Source organism: Haemaphysalis longicornis, unplaced genomic scaffold (assembly GCF_048455015.1).
Source record: "Haemaphysalis longicornis isolate Haplotype H1 unplaced genomic scaffold, Haemaphysalis longicornis Haplotype H1 scaffold_9, whole genome shotgun sequence".
In the NCBI taxonomy this organism is placed as follows: Eukaryota; Metazoa; Arthropoda; class Arachnida; order Ixodida; family Ixodidae; genus Haemaphysalis; species Haemaphysalis longicornis.
This window is the reverse complement of record NW_027526460.1, coordinates 52,908,817-52,930,400: the sequence shown is the minus strand read 5'-3', so window position 1 is coordinate 52,930,400 and position 21,584 is coordinate 52,908,817. Positions and strand designations below refer to the sequence as shown.

The 21,584-nt window shown below is 48.0% G+C and overlaps 1 protein-coding gene and 3 non-coding genes across 4 annotated transcripts; 3 read left to right on the top strand and 1 right to left on the bottom strand.

The window, feature by feature from the left end:
• The first annotated feature begins 1,293 nt into the window (after positions 1-1,293).
• On the top strand, positions 1,294-21,481 carry LOC144153186 (chitinase-like protein 4). Its single transcript, XM_077684836.1, has 5 exons — positions 1,294-1,987; positions 10,980-11,347; positions 11,984-12,301; positions 19,475-19,615; positions 20,699-21,481. The coding sequence occupies exons 1-5, from the start codon at positions 1,294-1,296 to the stop codon at positions 21,158-21,160; spliced, it is 1,983 nt and encodes a 660-aa protein (XP_077540962.1). The 3' UTR covers positions 21,161-21,481.
• On the top strand, positions 3,511-3,592 carry Trnas-aga (transfer RNA serine (anticodon AGA)). The gene has a single exon. It is a non-coding gene; the product is annotated as a tRNA-Ser (tRNA).
• On the top strand, positions 9,385-9,466 carry Trnas-aga (transfer RNA serine (anticodon AGA)). The gene has a single exon. It is a non-coding gene; the product is annotated as a tRNA-Ser (tRNA).
• Positions 14,720-14,801, bottom strand: Trnas-aga (transfer RNA serine (anticodon AGA)). The gene has a single exon. It is a non-coding gene; the product is annotated as a tRNA-Ser (tRNA).
• Positions 21,482-21,584: the final 103 nt, after the last annotated feature.

Sequence of the window (21,584 nt, the reverse complement as noted above, 5' to 3'; positions counted from 1 at the left end):
CAACTCTGCCTAGCTGCCCAGATTGTGGAGGAGTGCTGCTGCTGAAGCAGCTTCTGTACTTGTGTGTGTGCGTGTGTGACCCCTTTTACAAGTGTGATGTGTCCTTTGTAGATTCATGTGTTGTCTATATCTGTAGTGTTTCTCTGTAATGTTAATTTTCCCAGTGTGTAACCCTTTTTTTTTTCTCTTCTGTGTTTTATATTTACCCTTATTCCCCTTTTTCCTTTTTTTTCTCTTTTGTGTTTTATATTTACCCTTGCGCGAGTTACATGCATTGTAATGTCAACCTTCTCCCCTATCCTCCTTTTCCTATGTATTCTTTTCTCCCTATCCTCCCCCTCCCCCCCTACACCAGCAGGCGTTCCGGTGTCCGCCCCCTAGGCGAGACAAATTACGCCTGTTGGTGGCTTTTCCTTTTCCTAAGTACAATAAATACATACATACATACATACGTTGGCGGGACTTGCATTAGATGGCCCAGTGGTGGAAATCCTGCGGCCCATACATTTCCTCACCTCGGCACGTTTTCGTAGATAAGGGTTCCTGCAACACATGGCTGAAACTGTGTGCGTAGGTTCAGAGCTTGACCACCTCCGGTTCTCGTGGAAGTGCCGGATAGGTCAATCACGATATTGTGAAGTTAGCCTAACTAACTTTCGTTGTGGCGTACCAAATTTAAATTGTTATTTGCCCCGCTGTAATCTGGCCCCCTCACCCCTTTGTGCATTTTGTAATGAATTAGAGACAATAGAACATTTTTTCCTCTTCTGCCGACGGTTCACCTCCAAACGAAAAAGATATCTGGAAAGCACTTTTAATCAATTGGCCCACCCAATCTCTGTTCCTCTAATATAATCATTCGGGGCGAAAGCCCTGGGCTCTTCGCGGCGCTGTACACTCATTCATTTGTGAATCTCGCCGTTTACCGTGCTAGCCGCTAGATCAAGATGGCAGGATCCTCTATAAAACATGGCAGCGCCTCTACTCATTGCCTTCCCGCTCACTCCCTCTCCTGCACTGCCGTATCTTCTTGCTTTATTTCTTTGCGTACGTTTCACGACTGTCCTTCTGTCTGTCCGTTCCTTATTCATTAGTGTTGATTTTATAGTTGCTTCGTCCTCTCTGATGCCGCACCTCATTTTCTGGCAGTGTAATGATTATCCTTTTTATTCCCGTTTATATATACTTTTTTTCCTAACCTAGTACTTCAAGTGCATTCGCTTTTTTTTAAATCCAGAGCCGTTTTTTTCGCTGAGTTAGTGCCCATTTCCTGGCAAATCCGCGTGAGCGGGTATGAGCTATTCTTTTGGCACAAACCAACCAACAACAAAAGAGCGACTGGCCTGCCACGAGAGCTGCCCACCCGACCCGCTGACCTCGGAGGAACCCACCATTCCTCTGCAAATGCTGAGCACCCACACCAAGCGCAAGAGGCACCCTGTGGCGTGCTCCTCTTGCGGCGACACGCTGAAAGCCACTTCGACGTCTACGTGCGACCAGTACACGACCACCTCGGACACGTCGCGCAGCAGGACCGCCACGACAGCAGCCACACCGGGGCACGCCACCTTCTGCAGCCTGTGCGACAGCTATTATACCCAATCCGCTGTCCACTGGTCCACTGGTGCCACTAAAGACAGCCGCTCGGTGCAGGGACTGCGCGCCCAGGAACTCGACAGCGACGTCCTGCCTCCTCGTTCCTCGCGCTCCGAGCAGGACGCGTCGCAGCAGCGGTCCGGCAGAGACGGCGAGTTGGCGACGTGTGAGGACAACTGGACAACACACGCCGATGCTCTCTGCGAAGCGTTGCAATCCCATCGACCGCGACTGCGCATTCTACCGCAATGGCAGTCCCGTGGGGGCCAAGTGTTGGAGTGCACGTGCCGCAACAAGAGCAACCTGCTTACAAGCTCCCTCGCCGTGTCGGCGCTGCTCCTGCTGCTTCCATTGGGTTTGCTGTATTACAAGGCGGGAACCGTCGCCGCAGGTCAGTGGGAAAATAGTCGGTATGGTACCCGTAGTACCAAAGAACTGCGCTTTGACAAAGGTCGCAATGACCAGAACGCGTCTCAACATTTTTAATACGGAACCATTTCTCTCGGAAACGTTGACCGGCCACGGTAGAAACCTACATCATGCAATCTGAAATCCCACCCATGGGTGCGCACTGGCCATGTTCGCTCCCTGTCTCCTCCGTGCCAACACCCTGTCTCCGTTTCATTCCCCCTCCACAATAATCCTCTTCCTCCGATCCTACATCACCCCTCTTTCCTCCCTGACGTGTACTTACCCTGCTCTCCGTACCCTTCCTTCCATAATACCACCAGGCCTAGGTAGTGTCCTCGTGGTCTCCTCTTCACCTCCCTTCCCTATTTTAATTCTACCTACCTCCCTTCGTACTCTTCCCATCCTTCCTATTTCCCATCTAATATCTCTTTCCCTCCCCTCATTTCCTCGTCGTCCTGCATTTTCCTTCACCACCGCCCATTTTATATCCTCCTCTTCCTAGTCTCCCACCCACTTGCTTCTACTTTTTAAATCGGCATGCCCTTTTCGACCCCCTTTTCTCTCCATTGCATTCTTCCTCCCTTCTTTGTATTTCTGCGACACTCCTCTTCCCGTATCTTCCCTTATCTCTACCCTTCTCTCTCAATCCCATTCTTCCTCCTCCTCTTCCGCTCTAATGCTATCCCCATTGCCAGTTCTCTACCTTTTGCCTGGATACTACTGCGGTCCCCAACCTAATCGCACACTCCGCCGACTTCGTCATACGCTTCCGAGTCCTCCTCTCCCTGTGCGTTCCCTCTGTACTATTTTCCTATATTCTCCCCTCTCCGCACGTGCCCCCTCACTCTCTAAATCACACTTTTTCTTATTGGCTACTCTCCTCACAACTTTTGGTGCCCCTACCAATTGCCTTCAGAAATTCCCAGCTGGTGGTCAGAAACCATTTTGTGACCAGGGTCACCAGTAACGTTTCTGGCTGATTAGAGCGACAGATCTAGACAGAGATACACCGAAAGTTTTGCGTCTAGGTGGCTCAAAAAACATTTCTCCCTTTGAAAAAATACGCCTTACGAAGAAGTCACCTCGACACGGCTTTTAAAGCGTAAGCATTCTTTCGCAAGTACCCCACAGAAAAAGCATCACGCCGTTGTCAGCATAATAAAAGCATAAATTGTCAAGCTGACAATGATATTGTTGTACTAGTGCAAAACCATGTGGCTGATGCTTCCAAAATCGATCCCGAGAAAAAAGCCTGATGCGCTAGCAATATCGAGCCCGACGTCGAAGCGACTCGCATCGCCGAGCGGCGAAGGTGAATGCGTAAGCATCAGCTATGTTGCATCATTTATTTTTCCTGTCCTTTCGTGTCAGGCATTTCACTAAGCACGCGCAGGTGATCGGGGCACCGGTCCCGACATTTAAACGCGAACCACGTGCGTCAAGGCAGCCAGGTATCATACGCTCACTGGTGACATAATCACACAGAATGGCGTTTGACATCTCGCAGTCGTGGCCGAGTGGTTAAGGCGATGGACTAGAAATCCATTGGGGTCTCCCCGCGCAGGTTCGAATCCTGCCGACTGCGTGCGGACTTCTTTTTGTTTGCGGATGTTAATAAGAGCACAAATGTTGTAAACAATGATTGCTTTATAATTCCAAATTTATGGTGAGCACTTACCGTCCGTTCCTCCTTGGCAACTTACCCGACACTACAGAGGCAAACTCCTCTGCATGTCTATCTTGCGCACGTGCAGATTCCTGGCGCATACTGCCGCGCCGTCGACATCCTGCAGGCGACCGAATCTGGCACACAATGGTACAGCACACGCGCTGTTATGCACCGTATTAATAAATCATGCAGAACTTTATGCCGGCAGAAAAAAGTATGGTCTGTTGTATCGTTTTTTTTTTTTTTTTTTTCTCATGTTCTTTCGCGTCAGTGATAACATAACCCACGAGAAGGTGCTTGTATCATTGACTTTCCCTGTTCTTTCGAGTCAGTCATAACATTACCCACGCGTAGGTGATTGCGGTACCGCTCCCGACATTTAAACGCTAGTCACGTGCGTCAAGGCAGCAAAGAATTTGTGCTCAGTGGTGACAGAACTGCACAGAGTGGCGTCTACCCACTCGCAGTCGTGGCCGAGTGGTTAAGGCAAGAAAACAAGAGAAGGATTTACGCAACTTGCTTAAACAGCTGAGAGATGAGGAGACAAAAACGCCCGGTCTGTTTATGGCTGACATGCGCAGTGTAAAAGAAAAAATAGAAGCCATCGAAGTAGAAAAGTACAAGGGGGCGGCAATAACGGCCATTTGCCGCCCCATAACGGTAATCTGTCCATTTTTGCTCGTGTTACCATCTGTAATGTTTTTCTAGTGACCAAGATTTGGTATGTTATGCAGGCTTTGTATTGTTCCCGTTTGAATGTTCAGAAGTTTCACCGCATTTTTGCGGTGTTCGTTTGGAATTCAACGTTCGAAAGAACTAGTCGTAGCAACCTTTTTAGAAAGCTCAAAGGGGGAGGGCCAGCTTTGCCCCACCTCTTTTTGAGACAGGTTGTGTCACGTTTTTTTTTCTTTTAGCGGGACCAGTTTAACCCGTTTTTGCGAACTTTTATGCAGTGTTCTTTAGGTGATGCTTTGCCTGATTTTCTGGTTACGTCTGCTGTTGTGGCTCGTTACAGCGTCAGTTGTTTTTTGAAGGAAGAGGTTTTTCTTATCGGTTTCTCACGGCACGCTTTTCGCGTGATTTTCTTTCATCCGTGACACGCAAAAAATTGATGGGGGATTTGATCGAATGTTTATTTCCCGAACCCTTGTATCGCTCTGTTTACAATGCGAGACCATGTCAGGATGTCTTGCAGAGAGTTAAGAAAATTCCAGTGCCGGGGGGAATTAAGACTTTCTTTTTTAAGATGCACACAGAAACTCTTCCGGTTATGACGTGTATGGCGGCCAAGGAGCTCTTTTTGCCGTGGGGTGAGGACTGTTCGCTCTGCAGGAAACCGGAGAGTATTGAACACGTATTCCTGGACTGCTGGGACGCAGTATTTTTTTGTGATGTCCTGCAGCGCACCTTAAAAAAAGAACTGTCTTTGACGCCCCATGGAATTCGATACCTCGCTTTAGGTCCAGATAATTTGCCCTATGACCTGTTCTTCCTCCTGGGCCTACATGCTATATGGAGGAGCCGTATGGATGTACGTAATGCAGATGTAAATGCTTGTTCTGTATGTTGTTATTTTGTAGAAAGCATATGTAAATTACGCGAGGTGTTCCATAGAGCAGGCTATGATGAAGAAATATTGTCGCTAATGGATGACTTAGCTGTCGTGAAAGTACATTTCTTTTAACTGCTCGCTCAAAGCGATGCAGTCCCCCTTTTGCTTTTCTTTTTTTCTTGTTTTATCAGTCCCTGTGGCTGGTACTGTTGTATATGCGTTTTGTTTTGTCCTTCTTGGCAATAAAGGGAAAAAAAAAGTGGTTAAGGCGATGGACTAGAAATCCATTGTGGTCTTCCCGCGCAGGTTCGAATCCTGCCGACTGCGCAAAAATGTTTTTTTTTTTTGTTCGCCATGGTAAGCACGCATGTTGTAAACAATCGTTGCTTTACAATTCCAGATGAAAGGTGAGCAATTGCAGTCCGTTCGTCCTTGGCAACCTACCCGATACTGCAGAGGCGAAATTGTCTGCACGTCTATCGTACGCACGTGCAGATTTCTGGCGCATACTGCCGCGCCGTCAGCAGGCGGCCGAATGGGGCACACAGTGCTACAGCGCACGCGCTGTTATGCACCGTATTAAAAATTCCCCCGCATTTCCCCGAGGGGGAGAATGTGAAAGTGCGAATGCACGGTTGTCGGCCCGCTTGCGGCGCTTGCGCTCGGCCCCCGCAGCCCACCGCCTCGCCGCCTTCTCTTCCATCTCTTCCATCGGGTTTGTAGTATCACGTGTACACCACGCCGTTATCAAGCCGCTATAACGCCGCTGAGTCGCCAACGCACGCCGCTGACGACGTAGTTTGAATGCGTTAAAGATATAAGGCGCGTCACTAACACTGATATCAGCGTCGCGTCCGTGGCTTGGTCGGTAGAGCGTCGCGCTGCGGCCGCAAAGTCCTCGGATCGAAACCTGGCGCCGGATGCTGTTTCTTTTTCAAATATAGAGGAGCACTGCGGACGCCAACGCCGCCGGCGGTGGATGGTTTGGGGTCGCTTATAAAGTGCATTCGCACTTAAAAATCAGGCAGACTTTTATACCGGCTGAAAAAGAAAAGCATAAGGAAAAGGCCAGCGTGCATTTCAAAAGCAGCCCTGTTTTGCAATACGAACAGGGCTTGTAAAAGACACCCTTTTCTTGGCAAATTGCCGAAAGACGAGGCTTTGCCGTTATGTGGCGCCATTGCAACACTGGTTTAAAACATTCAGGGTGGCCGAGAAGCGTTGGCAAGGCTGGCCGAAAAAGTTTAGGCATACCGTCATGGGGGATAGTTGATTACCGCTTTCGGATGACCATTGTAGACTTTCGGCAGCACTGTCAGTTCTTCTACGTCGCCCGGAGGTTGATTTCTCTTTCTTGCGCGATTTTGCCACAAGTCATAAGGGAAAGTAAAGTAACAGAGGGGAAACAATGGACAAATCAGGACAGAGGTACGACACAGAAGGAAAGAAAAAATTCGCTGTGGCCTAACTCAGTTATGCGTGGGTGTGCGTAGCAAGAGATACCGTTGATGTTATTGTTTAGCTCGGTTCTCTGTGCGGTTACGACGCTTCTCGCGGCGTGCGGCTCGTTCTTCCTCCGTCCCCGACGACGAAGCCTGACGACGAATCCCACCGAGCCGCCCCTTCTATATATACGAATGCTAACATTTGATTTACTGCTTTTGACCGTATATTGTTGCTATGTTCTGAATTATGTTATGTTGCTATGTTCTTCTGCGTTCTGATTACCGAGACAAACCTGTATTCCCATTATATAGCTTGCATTTCTATGATTACTTGTTGTTTTTGTGATTAATAATTAACCCCCCTACAAAAATGCCCAACGGGCGCTGTAGGTATTTGGAATAAATAAATAAAATACGATTCTTTTGTATTTTTTATTCTTCTATTCTTTTTACTTTTATTTATTTTTATTTTTTTTTATTTTGTACGTTTGTTTTCTCTTTTATTTTATTTTATTTTATTTTATTTTTCTTTTGCGCGGTGCGCGGCGCTGTCAGCTGCGGCGGCTAAGGAATCGCTAGATTATCCCTATCCGCCGCGGGTTCCTTAGGAACCGTTGCCAGCTAGGGAACTGATGTGAGGACACCAGTGAGAGTGAAACGGCGAGAACACGGCCATTGTAGCTCTCGCTACAAAGAAAAAAAAATTACACGGGTGCACTACAGGAAACTATAGAGTCCAGTTTCGGAAATGAATTACAACAGTTTCCTGTAAAGGTGGCCGTGTGTCCATTGATGAATATCGGCAGGGTGGTTCATTTTCGCCGCTACTGAGCACGAGGTAGCGGGTTCGATTCTCGGCCGCGGCGACCGCTTTTCTGATGGAGGCGAAAATCAAAACAGCCCGTGTGTACGAGATTTCGGCGCACGTTAAAGACCCCCGGTGGTCAGAATTAATCCGGAGCCCTCCACTGCGGCGCGCCTCATCGCCTGCGTTGCGTCGGCGCGTTAAACCCTACAATCAATCAACCAATCAATCATTTTCGCCCAAATTTTCATTCTCGCAAGTTATAACGTGCTCACGAGGCAGCTTCCAGTGGTCGCAGCAAGCCACATGCCACCGTGTCGCGCTTCGTGCGGGATCCTCGGCCCGGCAGCACGCCACGCGCCGTACCAGCTTATCTTTAGTGTAGAAAAGTATGAGGTCAGCAGCTCAGTGTGGGGCGGGTCCCCTTACCGAGTGCACGAGGTTAACTGGCGAGGCTATCGCCGTAACATTAGCCGCGTTTACTGTAAATATGGCCAGAGGCTTCGGAAGTGTTTTCAAGTTGGAGGGGCTTACGACCAGCGATCATGATGGTGATGAGGATCACGATTATTATTCTTATTAGTAGTAGCAGTAGTAGTACTAGTAGTAGTAGTAGTAGTAGTAGTAGTAGTAGTAGTAGTATGTGGTTCTAGAAAAACGCGTTTTTTTTCAGCGTCTGGAAAAAAGTTTTTTTTCAACAGGTTGGCCTAATTTTTTTAAATGAATCTTCACTCGATCAAACACCAAATATTATAAATGACAGCTCTTTATCCACTTTAAAGATCCTACATAATACAATAATTAAGGTTGTATTTGTTACGTTAGGGAAGACCAATCGTGCCGTCTCTATGACACTTAAACTGTATACTTCGAAGCGTCTTCGTGCGTGAAACAACAACCGACATCGTGAATAACACTAAAAAGTAAATCATATACGCTTCCTTACAGGAACAGAACAACTCTAGTGGGAGTTATGTGTCAGCAGCAAGCTATAAGAAGAAACCAAACAATGCGCATTGGGAATTACGCGACGATTAACCTTGGCAGACGGGTCAAACATTCTGCCAAAAAAACTCAGTCGTATCGATCCACGCGATTTCAACAACTCCAGTCAGATTTTTTTGTTTTGTTTTAGAGGCATGATTTTCTTCATCATGCCAAGAACTCTTGTTTTTTAAAAGCAGGGGGTCTCGAGCTTCCCCCCTTCCTTCTGGAGCCCCTGTATATGGCTGCGGTAGAAGCGCAGTAGTCTACCGAGTCGACGTCATGTGAAAGCCAGAATTCGCTCTGAGGCCGCAGCTATGGTACGTCGATACACCACCGCTCCATATATTAAAGAGGGTTCTTCCAACATGTTTATTTATCATTACATTAGATTTGTTGATTATTGACTTAAACTCTACGGCCAATCTACTGACTATGCATCTTGAAGCATTTTTCCGGGTGTTCTCGAGACTCACTAAACAATATCGTCCGCAAACCTCAACTGGCTCAGGTATTACCCGTTTATCAACAACCCTGCCTTGTCCCAGTCCTGCTGCCTGTATGCTCCCCCAACGCATGTTGTTATTTCTTGGAGATATGCCCACCCCTCTCCATTTCTGATCGGAAGCTTTTACCCTTTTCCTAACTGCACCAAATTATCCTGTACAAATATCCTGCTCAATTATCTTGTGCAATTACACCGAATTATCCTGTAGAATCAGCCTGTACAAAGAACAGTGGTCAGCATAAGGTGTGTCGTATCATTTATTTTTCCTCTTCTTTCGTGTCAGTGATAACACTACCCTCGCGTACGTGCTTGGGGCACAGCTCCCGCCATTTAAACGCCAGTCACGTGCGTCAAGGCAGCCAAGAATTCGGGCGCAGTGGTGACATAACCCCACAGAGCAACGTCTGCCAGTTCGCAGTCGTGGCCGAGTGGTTAAGGCGATGGACTAGAAATCCATTGGGGTCTCCCCGCGCAGGTTCGAATCCTGCCGACTGCGTGATTTCTTTTTGTTTGTCCATGTTAATAACAGCGCGCACTTTGTAAACAGTGGTTGCTTTACAATTACAAGTTAAAGGTGAGCGATTGCTGTTCCTTTTTCCTCGACAACCTACGCGATACTACGGTGGCGTAGATTGCTCTCACATGTTGTCCAAGAGTTTTATGTGAATCTCTCCTCTCCACTTCCTGGTCTTTTACTGCTTCCAGTACTTCTGTAGTGCCTACTAAATCAAACGTTTTTCGGCGACTATAAATGCCATGTAAAAGGGTTTATTACACCCCGCTGATTTTTCTTTTACTTGCTGGATGTGAAGGATGTGATCCATTGTTCCCCCGGATGTTGGAAATATTTGCTGTCGCTAATGCGAGTAACTATTATCTCTTGGTAAACAGCTTGCATACAGCCGAGAGTAGACTGGTGGGTCTGTAATTATTAAGCTCTTTTACATCTTTCTTGTTAATCATAATTATGTTCGCGTTTTTTCAGGGTATGGACACTCTTATACCTATTCTAGAGCATGTTTCATGGCAGGCGTTTTGAAAAATGCGCGCCTTGACTTCCGGCAAACAACTAACATTTCGACTGTGGCACACGGTTCTGGAAATCATCTTTCCCAAGCCCACTCCATCATCACCAGCCTATATACGCCCACTGCAGGGCAAAAGCCTCTCCCATTAATCTCCAATTACCCCAGTCCTGCGCTAACTGCGACCAATTTATCCCCGCAAACTTCTTGATCTCATCTGCCCATCTAACTTTCTGCCAACCCCTACGCTTGCCTTCTCTGGGGATCCACTCTGTTACCCTTAATGACCAACGGTTATCTTGCCTTCGCATTACATGCCCTGCACACGTCCATTTCTTCTTCTTAATCTCTACTAATATGTCCTTAACACCCATTTGTACCCTGACACACTCCGCTCTCTTCTTGTCCCTTAATGTTACACCTATCATCTCCCGTTCCATTGCGCGCTGAGTTGTCCTCAATTTAAGTTGAACCCTCTTAGTGAGCCTCCAAGTTTCTGCCCCGTAGGTGAGTACCGGTAAGATGCAGCTCTCATACACTTTCTTTTTCAGGGACGATGGTAGGCTGCCATTCATTATCTGAGAATGCCTGCCGTATGCACTCCACCCCATTCTTACCCTTCGAATTACCTCTGCCTCATGGTTGGGATCCGGGGTCACAACTTGCCCTAAGTAGATATATTCGTTTACCGCTTCCATGAGACCACTTACCGACTGAGTAATCCATATCCCATAGGAGGCGTCATCGAGAAGTACACGCTCTATGAAAGGCAGAAAGAGTACCTGATCTAACTCAAGTTCATCTGAGCTCCCCTTAACAATTTTCTGGTTCCTGGTCCCACCCTCTAAGGTAAGGACGTCAGAAGCTGCAACTGTCGCGAAGACAGGTTATATAGAACTAGGCTATTCCTGTTCGCCTGAACCTACATTCTGTCATACCTGAGCAAAATTTTGTGACGTGCATATTTTTCGTGTTTTGCGGCAGATATGCCGCAGCCAGGACGATTCCTCGCCGCGTCAGGGCTGCTCGGCGACCTCGACGGCAGGTCTCTTCGGGGCTTCAACGTCGGCGCCTGCGCGGACTTCCACCCGCTGGTGGACAGCGAGTCCCGGCGTCCGGACCTACGATTTCTAGACACGGAGGACTTCATACCGTACCGGACGGAGTCCGTGAGCAGGAACGCCATCTTCTGCGTGTACCAGAACGACGCCTACCGCCGTTTTCCCAACCTGCGCTACCGCGTGGTCGACGTGCCAGGGGCGTACTGCACCCACGTCATTTACCACGCGGCTGGCGTCACGGCCGACGGGTCAATCTACAGCAAGGACCCCATCTTCGACGAGACGTACCAGGCAATGGTTCTTCGCAAATACTGCGCTGCTAGCCTCCTGCACATGAGAGTTCTAAATTGAACCGATTGAGAGAAAGTCGAGTTACAGGAAACCCTCTTACAACAAAGCCGCTTTCGATTACTCGAAACCTCTTTGATCCTAATCTCTTTTATACTAAGTCTTTCGCTGTGCAGACTGCAGTGCGAAGAGGGTAAACCATGTCCTCTCTTAACGAGCTATCGCATAAAAAAGCCCGTTTTCTGTCACGGTGAGTTAGTTATACCGACGGTTATCTGTACTATTTATTTAAAATTCCGTAGCAGGGGCAAATGATTCCAAATAAAGTTTTGCATGCTGTAAGACCCAGCCTAGGTGCCGATTTGCCGCATACGGGTTTTTCAAGACCTCATCAAGCCGTACACAAAGCCATGAACAGGCCAGTACAGCACGTTGAGGGGCTAGTTGATGCTGCATTTATGAAAACAAACTGCGCCCAAAGGACGGGACGGCGTGCACCCGCCCTGTGTCTTCGTCGCAAGCCCGTACTAAACGTGCAGTTGTTATTTAAAAAAAAAACGAAAAGGTAACAGCACCGATCGTACATGGACGGCTTCCGGAATGTTGTTTCACGCGCAAAGTTATTGTCCATCGTCGCAGTGCTTTCGACGCGCGTCGGAGCTGAAGGCCACGTATCCGCACCTCAAGATCCTGCTGTCACTGGGCGGTGGACCCGACGAGCGCGACACATTCCAGTTCTCGAAGGCGGCGCGCGACCTGAACAGCAGCCGCGCCTTCGCCGACAAAGCCTACTGGTGGCTCGTCAACCAGGGCTTCGACGGGCTCCACCTCGACTGGCACCAGCCCGCAGGCACCTGCGGCACGCGCTTCGACAAGCGCAACTTCGTCGTGCTGGTCGCCACTCTGCGCGAACGCTTCGGAGGACGCTACGTCATCACCGCCGGCGTGCCTTACCAGGTGCCCCAATTTCCTCTGCCGTGAGAAAGTCTTAAAGGCGCCAAAAAAAAAATTAGCATAGTACCTTGTTCAGTTTGAAAAGAGTAGCCTTTGGTAGAGTCTTACGGTGCTACAAAAAGCAGTATGAAAAAAGTAGCTTTTGGTGAGGAGTCTTAAAGGGGTCACAAAAACAAAATCGAACTTTGCCTAGTAGTGTGAAAAAAGTAGCCTTTGGTAGAGAGTCTTAAGGGGCTACAAAAACAAAATCAAACTTTGTCTAGCTGTTTGAAAAAAGTAGCCTTTGGTAGAGAGTCTTAGGGGCTACAAAAAAAGGACTTTGTTCAATTTGAAAAAGTAGCTTTAGGTATAGTCTTAAGGGGCTACAAAAACAAAATAGAACTTTGTTCAGTTTGCAAAAAGTAGCTTTTGTAGGAGTCTTAAGGGGCTACAAAAAATTGAACTTTGTTCAGTTTAAAAAAGTAGCCTTTGGTAGAGAGTCTTAAATGGCTACAAAAACAAAATAGAACTTTGTTCAGTTTGAAAAAAAGTGGCCTTGGGTAGAGAGTCTTAAGAGGCTACAAAAACAAATTAGAACTTTGTTCAGTTTGTAAAAAGTAGCCCTTAATAAGGGGTCTTAAGGGGCTACAAAAACAAAATAGAGCTTTGTTCAGTTTGAAAAAAGTAGCCTTGGGTAGAGATTTTTAAGGGGCTACAAAAACAAAATAGAACTTTGTTCAGTTTGAAAAAAGTAGCCTTTGGTAGATTCTTAAGGGGCTACAAAAACAATATAGAACTCGGTTCAGATTGAAAAAAGTAGCCTTTGGTAGATAGAGCGTCTTAAAGGGGCCACGAAAATAAATAGAACTTTGTTTAGTTTGAAAAGTAGCCTTTGGTAACTCAGTCAGCTCCATTACAGCCACGAAAGAACAAAGGCGCCGCAATGGCGTACTATGGGCAGGAGTGACGTACTATGGGCCAACACTAAAAACGTAGTTATTAGTGTGTCACATCACGTTAGTATTCGAAGGATACGATCAAACGGAACTGGGGCTCCAGTACAATCGCAGTCATGTTTCTAGGCGGTGGTTTAGGTCGGCGGTAGCCAATCGCATAAACAAGATTCTGTGACGTCATTGAGAAATCGCTGGAGAATGGCTGGGGAGTCACCACAACTTCGTTTTTTTAGTGTCTCCATTATATGTTCGAAGTCTGCGATAAAATTGGTAACATTGTTATCAAGACGAACTAATGTTTTTAATAAACCCAACTTGTATTTGGTCTTGATAGGACATTTAGAAGGGCAGGGAATAGAGCTATCAATGTTGTGGAATAACCCTACAGATTTTGTCCTGGGGCGCAGACCGTGTTATGAGCTATTTCGGTTGCATTGCTTGGTGACAAGGTTACTTCAAGAGTTCCGTTCCCTCGGTATACGCAGCGTCCCGATTTGATGACGCCGAATCTGACGACACATCACTGAGTCCGCACGGGAGGATTTAGAGGATGACGAGCATATGTTTAGCCTTCGTCAGTTTACTCTGGGCGTTATAACAAATTACGAGTCGGCATCAACCATGACAAGGCGTAAAATTTAGGTTAATACAGAAAAAAAGCCGCCCGCATCTTCCCACGGTAGGAACTCGAGTAAATGCGTCGCATCTACTCGAGTCAAGCAAAGCGTCACGTCAAGCAAAGCCAAGCAACGACGCCCTTGGCTGAATTCCGAACGCGCGCTCCGCCGCTTATATACGTTGAGGGGACTGCGTAAGCCGGTCCCAGTCGACGACGTTGGCGTACTTGTAAAGCGGCGTGGACTCTAGGTGTTTGAGCCAAGCGCAGATGTTGCTTCGCCGGAGAACGGCACACCGGTTATATGCGCAGCGCGCCCGAAGGAGAGGAAACCGCGGAAGAGAGAGTACTGCACATGCGCCGGCCCCAGCGCGTCTGCCGCGGCTATGACGCAACACAATCCAACACAATCCACTTTAATCCAATCCAATCCAATCCAAATCCAACCCAGTCCAAGCCAAGCCAAGCCAAGCCAATCCAATCGAATCCAATCTAATGCCCCTCGCGAGAGAGTGTTCGAATCCAATCCAATGCCCCTCGCGAGAGAGTGTTCGCTATCGCCTCGACTCGACGCGCATGCGCAGTGAGCGTGCGGACTACGGTCGCCAACGCGGGTGACATCGTGAGTTACTGAAATGCTCTGCATTTAATATGAATTTTAAAAACTAAGCGCCATGCACATTTCTAACCAACGTTACGTCACAGCGCTAGTTCCCAATGTGGTCGCTAAAGGAAGCCCGAAAGTTAACTTAAAGTCATGCCAGCGGTAAACTAAAAGAGTTGTTCCTAACCTTAATTCGTAACGTAATCACTCTCTATAAGTGCGCGGTTCTTTTTCTGTCAGCAAACATACGAAGAAAAAAAGGAACGCGCAGTCGGCAGGATTCGAACCTGCGCGGGGAGACCCCAATGGATTTCTAGTCCATCGCCTTAACCACTCGGCCACGACTGCAGGACGGACACCACTGCCACTGAGCATGAATTATTGGTTGCACTTACGTACGTGACTTGAGTGCCGTTAGCGGCGCCTTAGAGGCCTACGCATGGGCGACGTATACTAGCGATACGGATCAACAGGGTAGAGGGAAACAGAATTACCGCAAGGGTCATTCCATGCCAAACGTCCCTGACGTAAAATCGACCATCACAGATTTCTTAAGTAAAAATTGTGGCTCATCCTCGCTAAGCCCACAATGCTCCCTCAAAGTATTTTTGCCGAAAAAAAAATTATTTATTTTTGTATCCTCTCTTTTGTCTCTAGCATTTAGGCAAACTTAGGCCTGTCATTAAATTGATTAAACTGTCATTAAATTCATCAAAAATATATTCTTTTTCTTTCGCCTCCATTTTTTCGTGGACATCATGCTGAAGCCCTGGACTGCCCATGCCGCATTTTTGGAAGATTTTTGCTTTTTGTTGCTGTCTTCACGCCATTCAGAAAATACACGATGTCGCGCATTTTCAAACTATTTTTAAAAATACTAGCTCCCTCTGTCAGCCAATGAAGCCTATTTTTCTGAATTTCAGCACTGTGGACAATTCGTAAAAAATATATTGACGCTCAAAAATGGAGAAACGTGCGAGAAAACATTTGTAAAATTTGGAAAAATCTCCTTTCCGGTCCATATTCACTCCTAAATTGCGCATTGTTGTGCTCGTAGTAAAATATTATATACAACGAATTCACTGGTACTAATCATCGCTGTTTATTTCAGAAAGTTTAATCTGTACAGATTTTGCTTAAGCAGGGAAAAACAGAGAAAAATCTCTGTCCATATTCACTCCTAAATTGCGCATTGTTGTGCTCGTAGTAAAATATTATATACAACGGATTTACTAGTACTAATCATCGCAGTTTATTTCAGAAAGTTTAATCTGTACAGTTCTTGTTTAAGCAAAGAAAATAATTTTTGGATTTGTACACCGACACTTCTCCATGGTTTTCCACAGAGCGTCTTCTCTGCACCGCGGCATGCACCCACCTTCATGAAGGTCGACGAGCCAGCAACTTCGCGCTCCAAGATTACCCTTCCCTGCAATTGTATTTCGTAGCGTCAATACTGAAAAAAGGGATAGTTCGCGTGTTGGAGGGAAAAGTAACGTGGAGCTAGCGGTGGTGTTCCCACTGTATGAATTCGTGTAGACTCGACGGTTGGTGGGACATCAGATGTGCATGTGAAGCATCAGTGTATGTGATTCCCGATAACGCGCTGTTTTAACCCCAATGTTCGGCATACTTAAGGGATACCCCGCATAACATTCACGGATGCTTTAAATGCACGTCTGATGTCCCGCCAGCCATTGAGTGTACACATACTCACAGAAAGGGCGCACCACCGCTAGCTCCACGTTGTACTTTTACCTAAATCACGCGAACTATCCCTTTTTTTTTCATACTGACGCTACGAAATACAATCGCAGGGAAAGGTAATCTTTTAGCGTGAAACCGCCGGCCCACACGTTTTTCATGAAGGCAGGCGCATGCCGCACAGAGAAGACGCTTTGTGGAACAACGTCGTGAAGTGTCAGTGTACAAATTCAAAAATTTTTCTCTCTGTTAAAACTAAAACTGTTCGATGATTTGCTCTAGTGAATGCCTTGTATTTGGCATTTTTACTAAGAGCACAGTAATGCGCAATTTAGCGGTGAATATGGGGCGGAAAGGAGATTTTTCCAAATTTGACATGTTTTTTCGCACTTCTCTCCTTTTGTCAGAGTCAATATATTTTTTTTACGAATTGTCCAGAAGGGCGACATTCAGAACAAAATCCTGGATTGGCTGAGAGAGTGTGCTTGTATTTGCTAAAATTTCTCGAAAATGCAAAACATCGCGTATTTTCTGACTGGCGTAACTAGAGGAAAAAAAAGCAAGAACATTTTAATAGTGCGGCACACTGCAGGGCAGTTAAAGGTATCGACGTGATATCCACGCAAAAATGGTCCCGATTGAAAAGAAAGTGATATTTTAATGATTTTATCACAGACCTAAGTTTGTTTTAAACACTGGAGTTAAAACAAAAAGAAATAAACTTTTCTTGACAAAAATGCTTTGAGGGAGAATTGTGGGCCATGCAGGATGAGCCACAATTTTTACTAAAGAAATCCGCGATGGTCGACTTTACGGCTGGAACGTTTGGCATGGAATGATTCGGAGGGCTCATTGATGTTTTTTTGACGGACCGTGAACACACAATACAAGTTTAATACATTGAAAAGTTTACTTTCTCCCAATAACAATGATACCAATTTCATCGCAAACTTCAAGAAAATAATCTGGATAGTAAGGAAAAAACAGGGAGTGGCCACTCACCAGGAACTTTTTCGCTGGATCCTTATAACGTCACAGGGACTTGCTTGTACGGTTGGCGGCCACCGACCAAAGGAACCGCCAAAAAAAAGCTACTGTTGGACTGTATTGGAGCTTCCAGAGTGTTCCTTCTATATTACGTCACTGCTGATGCCATGTAGCGCGATATTTGAAAAATGGGCCCATCTCCCCGCGAGGGGGACTCGAGTAAATGCGTCGCATAGGGGTGGGTGTATTGCGTTAACGTTTATTGTTTGGGGGGTTGGTGCTATCACGTGTACACCACGCAGCTAGCACGCCGCTGAGTCGCCAACGCACGCCGCTGACGACGTAGTTTGAATGAGTCAAGGATATAAGGCGCGTTCGTAGCATTTGATTCTGTGTCGGTTTTGTGGCGCAGTGGGAAGAGCACCATGTACCTCGCGTTCCGCCCACAGGTAGTGAATGCGTTGTATCAGCAGCTTCTTGACGTAGTTTGAATGAGTCAAGGATATAAGGCGCGTTCGTAGCCTTTCATTCTGCGTCGGTTTTGTGGCGCAGTGGGTAGAGCACCATGTACCTTGCGCTCCGCCCGCAGGGTCGTGGGATCGAAACCACGCGCCGGTAACTGTTATTTCTTTTTATAGTGTAGGGGGAGGCTGGCTGCTGCGGACGACGCCGACGCACGGGTGACATCGTGAGTTATACAAATGCTCTGCATTTAAAACGTATTTCGTGACTGGAACAGAGATGAGAGTGCTGCCAAAGGGTAGCTGTCTCAAAATAAACCGGGTAGTGTTTTATCTTCATTGCCTCTTTAGGAATGTGTTAACGCCTCGTCCATCTCACTCATAAAGGTTCGGTCCAATGCGCACGTCTTGCCCCGCCTTTAGAAGTCCTCAACACAACCGTGCGTTGTGCTGCGACAGTCTCAGTGACAACGCTTGCTCGCGTGAGCAGCCTGTGGCTCTTTTAGGGTGCAGACCTTTGGTGCCCGTCTCTGGGCTGAGCCGTGTCGCCGTCGCAACCGAGTGAACGATGGCAAGACCGAATAGTGAAAGAGAGCAAAAGAGGAGAGTGTCGCGAAATTGTGAGGGGAGGGTGGTTCGCCGTGGCGGCGCGAGCGCTCTCCGAAAATGTGCGCTTGGGGAGGGGGGGGGGGGCAGTATTCTGTGCCCGCACGAGACGCTCGTCATGCGCTACGCTGGCGAAGACGTGAGGGTGGAAGGGGGGGGGGGGGGTGCGCGTGACGATGGTGTGCGTTCCCTGCTTAAGACGCGGGTCACGGTCCCTTCCTGAAAGGCACTTCGCGTCCACCACGTGGAGGCTCATCATTGTCGTCGAGAGAACCCACGCTTGAGTGCTGCCTCAGCGCACTGCTGCTGCGCCCAAATATCGCATTAGGGAGTATTGTAATCGCCAGCCATTTTTTTTGTTGCCGACCAGTATCGGCATTTTGTCGCTGGCATTATTTCACATTCCTCCTCTTTTTGCCGGCCTGCACTGGCTGCGAAACCCATTTTACGCCAACAAGTGGTGACGCGAGTGCCCGGAACCACCCTGGCGGCGTCCGATGGCCGCGTCAGCAGAGGCGGCTGGTGAACCGCGCTTCGATTTGACGTCTCTCCAGCACTTCCGGCAGCGGTGCGAAGGCAGCGCCGTTTCAGCCACGCGTTCTCTCCTCCTCCGTTCTGTTTCGCTCTGTTGACGGGTCGAGGGCAAAACTATTGCCGGCATGCCCCACCTGTTGCTTACGCAATACTAAAAAACCACGTGGAGGCGCATCATGTACAGAAAAGGCGGTAAGCTGGCTATACACACTTGCTCCAATTGTCTCGCAGCCCAGTTGAAATGGTCATCCAAGCTCACAAGCAAATAAGTACGCGATATTCCAAGGTGCCGGAGGAGGCAATGCATTTGCGGGAGCATACAAGAAAAGTCTGTGATACGCGGAGATCGGTATATTGCAAGTGTCGGATACTCTTCCGTTTGGAATGGCTGAAGTTCCCGAGCATTTCTAAACCGTAACGGCACAGTCTAGTAGTTTTATTTACTGGGCTTTTACTGTACGTTAAACTATAGTATACGGGTACATATTGAGGAAAGAACCTCAGGGGAGGTACAAGGGGCTCATGGACCCCCTTCAAGGCTTCAGGGTCTATTAGTACGGACCGCAACAACAAGAAACAATGTACCGTGCCCTTAGAAACTACGCTTTCGGTATCCCCACTGCTTTAATGTGGTCCGTACACAGGCCATAGGATAATTCTGGCGGCGACAAGTGTGCAACGAGAAGCCAGGGGCTATGGCGGACCTAAATACTCATGTTCTACCACCAGGACCAATGGCGGCACCGCGGCTACCACCTCCCAGGGCTGGCGGACCAAGTGGATTTCCTTCTGGCCACCACGCACGGCTTCTCCGACGCCCACCAGCTCTACACGCAGTGTCCGAGCCCCTATGGAACCCCGCCGGATAGCATCACCGCTGCTCAGGCCAGATCTAATGCATCACGGTTCGTGCATATTTCCAATGGTTGTCCGATACGGGAACAGGCGAAAAAACCTCCTTCTCCGTCCTTTTCAAGCACAGTCGTTTGTCAGTTTCAAGATTGTCAGTTATGAATTTAACGTCTCGCGAGAAATAACTTCGTGGCAAAGCGAACTTTACAGCAAATCCGGCTGAGGCGGCTGTTCTAGTCTCCTCCTCACGCCTAATGGCAGTTTGCTTGAACGGCGTATTGGAGTGAAGTGTCACGTCAGGCGGCCTTGAGCATTTGCTAACAAATACAACTACGATCTGTTATACAAGACATGTGACGCAGCATCTGCGTACTACATACCACCAGCTAGATAGGTGACCTAGGGTACATATGAGGAAGCAGCCGTTTTGTCACCTTGTCTCTTTCATTTGCCTGTCCAGGGCAGTTCCAGGGCAGTCTGGAACTGAATCTGCTATAAAACTATGGGCAAATAAGATGCATCTTATTTACCCGTAGTTCTATTGCGAGAGCAGTTCTGAGCACTCTAAAATGAGGAATTGTAGGCCTATTTTAAGCATGGCTCTGTTGCCATTTTAAAACGAAAGTGTTTTATTTCGGAATTCACGAAGATTTCTCTCACGTCAGATCCGTCACGGAAGTGACGCCAGTACCACGAAGCAATCGGTCTGTAGAGGGTGCACCCCTGTATACAGAGTCTTCTTGCGGGGAAGCAGCCGTTAGTACCAACCTTTAGAAGAGTACGTTATGCTTCGCGTTGTTTGTTTTCGAGTTTTATATTTTAACACGAAGTGTTTTACGCCGGGATACACCAAGATTTCGCTGACGTCATATCCGTCACAGAAATGACGCCAGTAAACCTTTGCCGAAAAAGACCCGCCAGCAGGAACGTCGCTCGCCAAGCACACCCGCAAGACAGCCGCCGACCCGCAGATCATACTCAGCTGCAGATTTCGCTGCACATTTCACTTTCGTGTTTTACCCATTCCTATAACGGAGGAATCAACCACATTTTTGCTAACATCGTGTCACCGGTTCATTCGTTCCACGTTCGTGCAGGGACGGCCCGACCATGTACGACGTGATACGCACGCTGAAGCACGAGGTACCGCGCAGGCACCGGCACCGTCTATGCTTCAGCGTGTCCCTCCAGGGGAACCAGTGGACGCTGCGCTCGCCGGGCGCCTTCCACGTGGGCAGCCCCGCCAGGGCGGCCGCACCGGTCGAGTACCCGCTCGTGTGCAAGATCCTGCTGCGGGACAGCGTCGACCCGGACGGCCTGTGCAGCTACGCCGTCCGGTCCCGCAAGTGGATCGCCTACGAGGGCCCCAGGTCGCTGACGCTCAAGCTGGAGCGAATGCGCCAAGATGTGGGCACGCCGGGCCTCTGCCTCGCCGTCTGGGACCTGGCCTTCGACGACTTCAAGGGCGACTGCGGCAACTCGCGGTCGCCGCTCATGAAGACCATCTACAGTTCGCTAAGCGCCACCAGGGTGTGGGTTTACCCAAGAGACCCGAAGTGGTAGCCGTGCGCGTCTTTTTTTCTGCGTTGCTCGATTTAGTTAGAAAACATCCTTATTAATAAAGAAGATTTAATGTGACTGAATTGTTATCGCGAAACAACTGGCAGTAGAGACTAAAAATTGGGTACGCTCGTTAAAACTCTAATTTTAAAGGTTCGAAAACCTGCGCTCACAGATATTTATCTCTCCAATTAGGTTGTGTAAAACGCTACTCATGCAAATGTGTAATCAACCACAAAGTTCAGGACTCAATGAACTACACGAGCAGAGGAAGACACCGCAGCTGGCACAGAGTTAAAAAGGCAGAAGACTGGACACACGCGAGCGCTGGGACGCGCACCCAGCGCTCGTGTGTCGTCCTTTTCACTTTTGTCCGTGTGCCAGCTGCGCTATCTTCCCCTGATCATGTTCAACCAACACAACCAAA

Excerpts from the sequence above, each read along its gene's own strand:
- LOC144153186 (XM_077684836.1), top strand. The coding sequence starts at position 1,294 with ATGAGCTATTCTTTTGGCACAAACCAACCAACAACAAAAGAGCGACTG. Across the intron at positions 1,988-10,979 it reads GGCGGGAACCGTCGCCGCAG|ATATGCCGCAGCCAGGACGA; the intron begins GTCAGTGGGAAA and ends GTTTTGCGGCAG. Across the intron at positions 11,348-11,983 it reads TCTTCGACGAGACGTACCAG|TGCTTTCGACGCGCGTCGGA; the intron begins GCAATGGTTCTT and ends CCATCGTCGCAG.